Source organism: Serinus canaria, chromosome 14 (assembly GCF_022539315.1).
Source record: "Serinus canaria isolate serCan28SL12 chromosome 14, serCan2020, whole genome shotgun sequence".
Classification (NCBI taxonomy): Eukaryota; Metazoa; Chordata; class Aves; order Passeriformes; family Fringillidae; genus Serinus; species Serinus canaria.
In genome coordinates this window covers 9023611-9035229 of record NC_066328.1, presented here as the reverse complement: position 1 = coordinate 9035229, position 11619 = coordinate 9023611, and the positions used below count along the sequence as shown (strand labels likewise).

The 11619-nt window shown below is 41.3% G+C and overlaps 1 protein-coding gene across 4 annotated transcripts in view; it reads right to left on the bottom strand.

Annotated features, from left to right (window-relative positions):
* Window positions 1–11619, bottom strand: part of MOSMO (modulator of smoothened) — a 31073-nt gene that overhangs the window by 5103 nt on the left and 14351 nt on the right. For 3 of the 4 annotated variants that reach the window (XM_050980169.1, XM_050980170.1, XM_050980171.1), the window contains one exon: window positions 5408–5620. The exons of the other annotated variant lie outside the window; for it this stretch is intronic. In XM_050980169.1, coding sequence (XP_050836126.1) covers window positions 5408–5620 — 213 coding nt within the window. The remainder of the gene's footprint in view (window positions 1–5407; window positions 5621–11619) is intronic. 4 annotated transcript variants of the gene reach the window in all.

The window sequence follows — 11619 nt, the reverse complement described above, 5'->3', positions numbered from 1 at the left end:
TTCAACCAAATCCAAATAGATCTGGGGGGAGAGAGGAGCTGAACCTGCTCTGTTGTCTCACCAACCCCACAAATCCACATACCAACATCTTCTGACATGAAGTACAGCTCACACTGAAGCCTCTCCTAGTCCTCAAACTCTGCCTATAACCTGGCCACACACAAAAAAGAAAATTCAAGCCAAGTTACAATGCTCCTTCCTGAACAAACTGCAACATATGCTGACTTCTTCTGCTTTCTCTTGTTAATACAGGCTGCTGGTTTTAGTTTTTGTTAGTAAGGGACACAGGTGCTGTCATTGTCTCCTCTTTCCCTTCTCCCCCACTGCAAGACAGAGGAAGCCCTGGGGATGCTGATCCGTACTTGAGCCTCCTTAAAAGTCAAACAAGCAACATCAAAAACCACTGGCAACAGTAATAACCATCACCTTAATCACCAGTTCCCCTGCAAGAAGTGCTGCAGCTGCTTTTGTTTCCAAAGGTATGTAAAATAAAATCAGGAGCTTGCCTATCCCCTTCAGCCTCACCAGAACAGAGTTTCTGGCCTTTACAAATGATGAAATGATTGGCTGGAGCAGCATCAACGTTTTTTAATGCAGCTTCACTACTGCTCTTCCTCACTAAATACAGGTGCTCCAGTTTATCCAGCTACAGTGCCCACGCTAAACCCATTTTTTAATGGACTCTCTGTATATCCAAGATGAACAGTTTACCACATATTTTATGTCTTAGTGCTTATGATTTCCATAGCACAGGTCTCAGCTTTGAGGAAAAAACACTAATATTCTAGAAGATACTGGGCACAATGGATCTGAATTCAGAGAGTGTCCAAGCAGGACCTGGGCATAACCAAAGAAGGGCGCTTTCATAAACCATGATCCACATCAGAACATCAGCTGTTCCTTGCCTTCCAAAACACATAAAGCAGCTTTCACAACACCCTGAGCCAAGAGCAGGCAGCACCAGGATCATTCCAGTGCTGAGCAGGAAAACCCAGATGTTCCACTGGAGGGGGCTCGTGTCTCGCTCGCACCGTGCCCGCACCGCCCGGTTATTCTTCAAAGGGGAAGGGAAAGAGCACAATGAGAAAACATCTGAAACTGCACAGCTGCCCCGTTGCTGCTCAGTGTCACCTCATTAGGCCATCTATTAAAACAGAACCAAAGACCCAGTCACCAGATGTTAAACATCAAACAACAAAGAAAGTTTTAATCTACATGATTATTGGTCCATGTAATTCCACATTACACAACCTATTCCTTAAAAAATGTTTCCTTTTCTTAAACACAATTGTATCTCAAACATCTGAGTCCATCTGAGAAAAGCATGGGTATGTGTTTCTTGAGCAGACCTATGTAAGCACAGAAGAGCTTTCTAGTCTGCATCTGAATGGTGGCTGTCAAAAAACCCAATTAGTTCCTCTAATTCTTTAGTTTGAAATTGTTTTGAGCATCTAATGACAACTTCAAAAGAAATCTGTTCTTAAGAAAAGGTTTAGTCTTCAGAGGCTCACTGTAATATCTGCTTGCCTCTATAGAGACACGTAACACAGAAAGCAGCACCTGGTACAAATCTTTAATAACTCAAGAAGCACTTTATTCACTGGGGAACACCAGAGACAGACATTCATGGGATAACTACTGTTAGTTAAGGATGTGATTATCCTGCCCCATTTTTACTTGCATTCCAAAAAGCAGTCCATTATTGCTCATGAACTTTTAAATCCTCAGGGAAAAAACTAGACCAATTCCAGACTCTCTAATAATTGCAGGAAAAATGGTGGAAATAAGATTTTTCTGTCTAGCATCTTCTCCCTTGATACATCTCAGAGAAGCACCTCATTCAGTAGCAGCATACACAGAATTCATCCCCTTTCAGTTGCAGCAGATGGTGAGAGACCTGACTGTTTACAATGTAAACAGATCTTGGAGGGAGCTCTGTGAATTCTTGCAATAGGCAAAATTGCAATGACATACGTGAGATCACCTATGTGGCCTCCATTTGGAATAAGCTCTGGACATTGTTTCTATTTATGGAAATTGACAGTATCTGTCTGAAGGACCATGAAAATGACAACATTTGAGATTTCCACACCTTCACCACGTCCTATCTTATCAACTGCAAGACAGAAAACAAGCACCCTAAAAAGGCAGAGATTTACATAAATCTGAAGCAGAGGCAGCAACATAGCAGCAGTGTCAGAGACATGTGGAGAAACACCAGAACCAGTCACTTTTTGGCTACCAACTTGTGTCACTATGTCCCAGGGTACCATTAGTGATGAATACAGAAGCTGGGATGGCAAAAGGCAGTTCTGGTATACAAGCAAAGGAACAGCTGATCAGAGCTTTGCCTGCTACCTACACAGCAGGCACAGCTAGGGGTTTGTAACACCCTGTTCATTGAAGAATCACACAAAATCTGGGCAGTGCACAGACGAACACCAACAAGGAACCCACTCTCCATAACCCTGTATGAATGTGGTACTATTGAAACACCAGTGACAGTTTTGATGGTATCTCTGCCCAGAGTGACAATACTGATCATATCAGTAGGAATACTGATTCCTGAAAGACTCTCCTCTACAAAAAATGAAAGAAAACCTTCACATTTACCTGTACAAGACTTTTGTCACTCATGCAGTATGACCTGGAGGACAGCAATAGCTCTCCTCTCCACAAAGCTGTTTGCAGAGTTGTCAAAAAGGATAAGTTTCTGTGCAATAAACCCACCAACTGGGGAATGAGGCAAATGCTGTGCTTGTAAATACCCTCTGGGGTGTATCCCTTCAGAAGTGTATAGAAGAAAGAGAACTGACAGGATAAACTTCTGTCTTCTTCATGTCTCTTAGCTAAACAAAATAAACAAGACCACGCTCAGCAACAATTCATATTTATAGGTATGCAGATAAAAAAAATTAGCTATAGGTATTTATTTGAAAACACCTTGTCCCAAGATTACAAGAAAAAATTAAATTAAAAATATAAGTTATACAACTATATATAAATTCCAGCATGAACTGGACAAAAGTGGCCTCTTACCAGGCTTTCCTTGCTGCTCTCAGAGTTGTAAGGAAAAGGCTGAGCAAAAGGATCCCTTTGCCTCAGATATTTACTCCAGACCCCCTTGCATTTGAAGGAACGGAGCTGCCAGTCCCAGAGCTTCCCTTGGAAGTCCCAGCAGACTTCCCTGCCTGCCCAGGATCACATGTCCTGCATTGTGCTCAGAAAGTTCTGTGAGAGGATCTGCTAGCAGCTTGCACAAGGCCACTGAGTTTTGAAATCACTTGCAGATGAGATGGAAGACAAATATGAAGTCTTGCCTACCCCCTTCTAATGAGTTACACATTTTCATCTAAACAGCACTGGCACTTCACAGGAAGGATCTGTTCAGGGTATCCAAGTTGATTCCACATGGCTGCACAGTTCCTAATACTAACCTACAAATAGGTTACTAATTTGGGTTGTATCCAATGAACCAAAGAAGTCACTCTCAACAACTTTTTGAAAAATCTAGAAATCTTTCTTCCACTCACTCCTATTTTTCAAAATTAATTTTCCTAACAAGTGAGTCCAGAGATAAAATTCCCCATCATCTTTGTTAACAGGGACGCAAAGGTCACAGAGTTGTATGTACTGGAGATGAATACCAAAGACATTGAATTTTATAATTTCAGCAACACAGAGATCATATCTTAATAGAATTATGAATAATTCTGACTTGCAAAAGAACAAATTAGTGTGTTTCATTATTAAACATTTCATACCAAGACAAGTGGTGAAATAAAAATGTCCTTCTATACTGAGACATCTAAAAATGAACCTGTTGCAAGCCTGAAGAAATATCTAGAGGAAAAACTCAAAACAAAAAAGCCTTAGGGTACCACATTTTTTGGCTGAACTAATCACCACAGCTGTAGAAAACTAAAGCTGCAGGGATGTGATGATTACAGATATTAAAGAAAAACGTTGATATCTAGAACTCACACTCCCCTCTTTACCCAAGAGCTTTTGCTCCAGCTCCCTCTAAGCATTTTAACTTTATACAGCATTTTGACTTTAACCCCCCACCACATATATCAGATACACATGAAATATGTATAGATAAACAGGTGCACTGGAAAAGTTGGGATGGAATATTCAGTAATACTCAGGTCTGCTATTTTAATCATTCACTGGAAAATAAATGAAAGTCAATCACAATGGATACAGCATTTCAATAGCTCCATTGTCTGTAAGAGCAGCACTATTAATTTAATATGCTGTGTAGCAACGTTGTCAGAAAGATGGCTTTGATTGTACGAGTACCTCAGTGAAGTACCTTTGTTGAAGCCGAGCACTTTTTAATATTATTCCCTTCCCAAAAACAAGGTTAAATCTAACTCATATTAGATATCATTAGGTGTCAGAGTTCCATTAAACCTTATTTATGCCTGTGTAAACCACAAACTTGCATTTTCTAGTTAGCATTCACACTACCTTTAGTGGTTTGTCATAATTCAAGTCAATTTAAAAGCCCTCAGGTTTTGAGATTTTTCATGCTGTCATCCCCACCATTAAGGCACCATTTCACAGTTGGTCTAAGCCTGTAACACAGACCAAGAAAAGGAAGTTTGATAGTTATTCCCCTTGCTCATTATAACTGTTTTTTTTGCACTGAAGTAGCCATAGGTGCTGTTCAAACACAGGGCTGCTGCAGCAGGCTCAGCTGTGAGGAGTTACACTGGTGCTCATGCAGAGCACAACGAAGGAGGCAAACAAGCACTGGTACTCCTCCCTCTGGCTAAAGCATGGCTGCAGGTCACTTCTGGAAGCAGAAGTCTTGGTGCTGTGAAGCACAGCAGATGCTCTGCAGTGGGCAATCCTCCTGCATAGCCAATTAGGATGCAGACATTCTGAATAAAGCAGCTGCCATGAGCATGAAGCAGAAGTGAACCAGCCTCAACCCCGAACGAGGTATTCACGAGACACCTCAGTAAGGACAGGTTAGCTCAGATGTACCAACTGCCTCCTCTGCCTCAGAGAGGGAATTTTCAGTATTGCAAGCTGCTAGGATTGTCCTGGATATATGGGAGTGGGGAAGTATGAAATACTACAACCACTCAAGTCAGAATTGACGTCTTCTACCCCTGCTCATTTTCTTAGGTCGATTCATGGTACTGCCCAAGGAAGGTAAAGGGGTCAGGCCTTCCTTTCTTTCACACCATTATTCCCTCTCAATTACAGTCACTTAAGATACCAACCCATTTATTTCTGAAGACTTATTTTTCCCTCAGATGTGGTATTCAAAGAGAAGGATTGTGTTGCATAGCAGGAGCCCTAAGCAGTTGCTCCTTTCCAACACTATGGTGTTATTTCAGACTCCACCAGTTTATCCTGCATACAGGACTGTGCAGTTGAGGTCACTTACTTCCAGTGAAAGCTATCCAGCGGGCATATTTAGTAGCTTCTCTTCGCCAGTGGGAAGCCACCAGCAAACCACATGTGACAGTTAGTGAAATGATTCCCATTATGATGAAAAATAACGTAGTGACCCACTCGGGAGGCAGCCGTGGAGGAATACAGGTCCTGTCACGTCCATGGATGGTTTGACACTGTCGCACAAGGCCAACTGTGAGAGCACCTGAAAACACATAGCAGAGAGGCAAGTAAACTTTCAAAATCCTCTCTGAGGGGCGCTCCATTGCAAACCACAGCTCAGAATTGCCCCAAATAAGGGATTCTTTCTTTGATGAACCTTAGTAAGCCTTTCAAACACGGAGGATGGGGGGCATGCTATAAACATCTGTCTTCATGTTCCTTCATCACACGCTTGCACAAGCTGAAGTGAGATGGCTGCAAGCTGTATCTGGTTCCTGAGTGGCAATCAAGGTCTAATCAAAGGGATAAAGCACTGCTAATAAAGCCTGCCAATATCTGCTAACGTGGTGGCTGACTTGCATAGACGATCACTCCCTCATCTGTGCAGGATGAAGTACTTTTATAGCCTAACAAAATGAGTTGCAGCCTCCCTAAAATGCATTTAATTGTCTAATATCTTTTCCCCTCATTTGTAAATACAGACTTAAGCCTCTGACTCTTGCAGCAGAAACTGCATTTGATTCATGTATGATTTTAAAAACATTAAAAAAACCCCACTTCTTGACAGTAACTCACTAAAGAGTCCTTCCGTGCAAGACTGATCAATCCTTTGGATTGCTAACAAGAGTTACTACACACAGAAACTGGGATATCTACAGAAAAGATCTATCAAAAAGATCCTAGAAAAAGAATAAGATTGGTACAGAAACCATAAACATTTAACAAAAATGATGTATTGTCTGTTAAATAATAATTTTTTAAAAATATTCTTTTAAATCCAAGTCAGTGCTTTTGAGACTCATAAAGAAGCTTTTAGTGAGCTTTAAAAAAGTCATCTTTTTAAACCAAATTTAACATGGAAGATTAAGAACCATTTCTTCCAGTGTCTCTTAAACATTACGTTCTAGATTTCTCAATTTTGTCTTTTTTTCTGAACTGTTGTCCTAAATAATCACAATTATCCTTTATCTACATTAGGAGAAAAATCCGAAAGTGGACAGCATTAGAGTCAACATCTTTCTCCACAAATTACTTCAAGTAAATATTGTTTCAGTTGACCTCTTTCAAATAAAAAGAGGACAACTTAGACACAATTACAGTAAGACTGAGAAGCTTAGATTTAGCATGTCCTTTGCAGGGAGGAACATCTATCATACTTTCTAGACTCTTTTTTGGGGGAAGGAAAACATGTGAAACAAAGGAGAAAGCCAACAGTTGAAAGATTAACCAGTCCTAGCTTGCACCTCCTGGTACCCTGGAGCCAACTTCTACAGATCCTCTCTGCTCACACCTGAGCAATGAGCAGCAGCAGAATCAGCCTCTGAGCTTAGAATTGTTGGGTTAGGAGGCAGCATATAATGTTTTATTAGATGTTTAGAGTCTTATTAAATGTACTGCTTCATATCCCAGGGGATGAGAAGAAACAAAAGCGAAACCATTACTGAACCTGTTCTGTTGAAGTATTCTTCCAACATTTGTTTAGACTACAAAATTTCAGTCTTATTCAAATATATCCTTTTAATTACACATCCATCGACTGAAAGATTCAGGGATGAATTTTCAGCCAAAGACTGAACAACTACAAAACCAATAAAGTTGGCATTTTCTACTCCAGATTCACAGCACTCACACCATTGCTGTGCACCAGGATCACACAAACCTGAGCCAGGGTTACACAAGCAGTCCTGCCCAGCTCCGTGCCTGCACAGTACAGTTTTACATGAACTGCTTCTCTTCCATAGCTTGCAACATTTTCATTGCCCATCAGCTGCTGGGACAGAGGGGAGATGTGTCCTTAAATGTCAAGCTCCCTGGAACACACACACTGCAGAACCTCACACAAAACACTGAGCAGTTTCCTGCAGTTTGGGGATAAAGGGGCTATTCACTGCAGCATCATAGAGCAGGAAATTAATCCAATCACTGTGCAAGACCAGGATTTAAAAACAATTTTGCTATCCTTACAGCAGAAGTCAGTTTCTTCTAAACTGCAATTCTAATCAAAGAATGACTTCATAAAAATGACATCATACACTCAATATATGTTTTCTGAATTCAAAGACCTCTCCTGACTTCAGTGGCAATAACTTAGTGCATTTTTAACTTTGCAAAAAGCAGCAATGATAAGAGTCACTCTGCTGAACATGGTTCCATTTTGTGTCTTAACTCATACTGAAAAACAGCTGCTGTAGATAAGCATGTATAAGCAAGAGACAACTATTTCATTTTGTACATGCAATTTGCAGTTTATATTGAAGATATTTTTCAACTAACAAGAGCACACTTAACGTGTCAGACTCAGAGAGAACCAAAGCTAAACCCAGAAGTGCCACATCTAGAGGAAACAGAAGAGAACTTCATCTTGAACTATTATTTTTAATGCAATTTCTCTTACTATCAACATCTACTACTCCAAAAGGTGATTAAAAAAAAAAAAAAAACAAAAAACAAAAGAACCACCCAAACCAAAAAACCCAGAAATGAAAATGAAGAAAACAAGAAAAAAAAATCTCTGAATTGTGAATAACACAGTAGCATTCCTTCTTAATACCCAAGGATATTTGCAAGAAACTATTCAGGGAATGGCTTCCTAAACATCACTTCTGCTGCCCAAGTGTATTATTTTACTCTGGTGAGGTTTTGGGCTTTTTTTTTTTTTAATCAGAGTTTTAAAATGTCAGCAATTAAATTTCAGTATCTAACATTTTGGAGGAAATATACTGAGCTTTATGGTTAAGCTCTTTCTAGCACATACACAGTATTTTTTCTTAACTCTGCTTTATGGATTACAAATCTGAAGTCGATATACTCCATATTTAAGGTTCTGAACCTTAAGTTTGCAGCCTCTAGGGAGCCAAATGGAGGGCAAGAGGTCTGCGAACCATTTCTGAATGTTTCATAAAGATAACTGGAAAATCAACCTCATTATGTGTGCATAAATTCAGTTAAAGTTCAAGTTGACTACCTAGGAATACCTCACTTGTGTGCATAAACTGGGCACAAGGAAATGAAACCTCAGGGCTCATCCCATAGTGACAAATCTGTTGAATTCAGACTTCAAAAGAAGTCTCTGGTGTGGAAAAACAGTATTCATTTGCCATGAAATTCAAAAGAAGAGCATGTTTATATGGTATTTTATTCTGTTGGTTCCATTCTGAAGCAATCAAGCAAACAGTTGCCAGGGAGCTGCAAACAAACTTGTTACAGAAAATCTTGTTTCCCCTAATCTAGTCTATCATTGAAAAGAGGGACAGAGATATAAAATTGCACAGAATCCTTCTGCCCGTAGTCAGAGAACAGCTCAACAGCCCATCTCAAATCAATCACCAAGTTCCACCGAGATCCATAAATAAAAGGTTTTTAAGTCATCCCCTCAGAACTACTTCAGCATAACTGCTGAAAATCTAAGCACCTAACACAGGTATGAAACAAACAGCACAGCCAATGCCAGTAGATTAGGCAGCAGAAAGATGGATCCAGCCCTAAACATTTGCAGTGGAGTAAACACAGCTGCCCACCCACCTCCCCCTGCCTGCACAGCTCAGCCCTCGGGAGCCACAGTGAGAACCCCCGAGGTGCAGGGGCTGCTCCCCAGCTCTCACCTGCCTCTCTCCCCAGAGCTTCAGAGACTGGAAGTATAGCTAGAGCAGGAGGTGATTAGGACAGATATGCTAATTACTAAAAATGAAATTCGACCTTTATCAAATCAGAGAATGCTGCACTGAGTAAATGTTACTGAAGTGGTCCTTATTCTTTTCCAGTAAATCTATTCCCTGAAGTGCCAAAGCATTTCTAACACATTAAAAAATCTCTCAGTAGTGACAGTCTGTGTATAACCAGGGCTCCAGTTAATTTCAGAGAAAGATTTTGTGATCATCCAACTCCTCAAAACCACCAGTAATGCTCATTTTTCGACACTGCATATTTTTACTAGAATTGATGATAAAAAGGGTCTTGAACAAATACACCAACACTGGGGAGCATCACCTATTTAACAATTAATTTTCACAAAGCCATTGAGGAAAAGAGGGGGAAGGGCACCAAAGCAAGGAAAGGCAAGCCCTCATTCTCCCCCCTGGTGCAGATGTGCAGCTGCCAGGGAGCCGACCCCCAAGTCCCACTCCAGCCCCGTGGTGCTCTGCCATCCCTCTCTTGTTTCCCTGGTAACTACAGAGCCACCACGGAGGAATCACACTCTACAGAGAGAAACAAAGATTGCTGCAGCCCTTTAACTCCCCCTCCTCTACACCACTTCTGAATTATTAAAAGTGGCACAGTGATAGCACGGCTGGAAAGCAGCAGCATAATAATGGCCACTCAGATGTTCAGTGTTCATCTGTTACCTGAGTGCCAGGACACGCGGGATCAGGTGTGCCAGATGGACACGGGAGAGGTGCCACAGCCAGGAGGAGCTCACCACAGCACAAGAAATAACTAATATGGTAAAAGCAACATGCAGTGAATGAGGTGGGGCTCAAATGTTAGGAAGTCCCAGAGCTCAGCAGCTATGCTGACACATGAACCTCCAAAGCACAAACCCTCAGAACTGCTCTTGCTCAGCCTGGGGTAACTGCTCCTGCACTGCACTCCCCTACTGTCCCAACTTGAAAATTAGTTTAGTCTTTACCATCATTTTAGACAAAATGCTATTCCTTGGGTTTAAATGAATCTGCAACCCCTTACATTCCTTGACAACAGCTTCCTTACTTTACCTCCCATACATCAACCACGTCCTTAGCAAAATGCTCTATACTAACACTTAATAAGTATTATGGCCAATATGCCTTGTGAGGGGGTTAAAACTGGAACTGCCCAAGAGAACCACCTGCTCTCCCTCCCTCATTGTCCTGATGAGACGGGGTGGTGCTGCTGGAAATGCCAGTTGTGACTGGCAGACAGTTCCTACCCAAAGGAGAGACTTCTCTTTAGTGTACTGTGGACTTGTTAAACCATCCTCGCTAAGTGAAAAGCACAGTTTAGAGGTCTCTTAATGAGGTGCTGGTAACATAAATCTTAGAGCACTGCCAGTGTGGCAAGGACACTGCTAAGTTTTATGTTTTAGTAATGAGCACAGTACATGGAGCTGTGTTATTTGGGCACACTAAAACATTCATTGCTGCTGGTTAGGTAACAGTCACATGCCTGGGAGTGACATATGTGAAGTTAAGGGCAGTTCAGTTAAGCCATTCCCAGTAACTCTCACTGTGCAACAGACAGGGACAGCTTGGTTGTGGGAAATTTCTGAGTTCAATTCAGCTGATAAACTTGAATGGGAAAAGGTGTAGGTCCACCTAAGAGGAACAGGCTCCAGCAATAAGCAGAGTTGTAGCTCATTGCCCATCCAAGTAGAAACTTGAAAGGTCTAAAAAAAAAAACAGTGATTTGGTCATGGCAGACTAATTCTAGGCACCAGTGTTAAGGATAACCATCAAGCTGGCACTGGCCAGCTTGCATTTAACATGTTTGCTGCTCCTTGCCTGCAAACAAGCTCTCTGACAGAAGACTGCTTTCAATGTGAGTGAAGTGTAGCTGAGGAATTGCTGAGAGGAACAAACAACACAGCATGGAAAGAACAGTTCCAATGCACCTACCCTATAGGAAACAAGGAGGAGGGACTTCCAAGAAGAAAATTTTCAAAGTCATCAAAGGAATTTGGCAGTTGAAGTGGGATGTTTCCCATTCTTACATATGGAATTTATTTTCCTGCAACAGGCACTTGAAGGCATGTTGCTGTACAAAGGGGGAAGAGAGAATGACTTCTTTAGGTTTATTTATACGTATTTTGTTTAGGGCAAAATTTCTATGAATTCTATAGTGGAGGTAGTAGTTTCTTGGAAACAGAGGGCTCTCCCTTCTGCCTTTCCCAAAATCCAGGGAACTGACAGTACTGATCATTCCCTACCACAGTCTTGGAGGTACTCCATACAGTTAATTCTACTTTTCCAGGGCAAAACTCCATTAGAAATCAGGCCCTGTACCCTCTTATGAGATTAGCTATGCTCAGAATAAGCAATGCAGGGGTTAGGGGAAAAGTTATGCCTC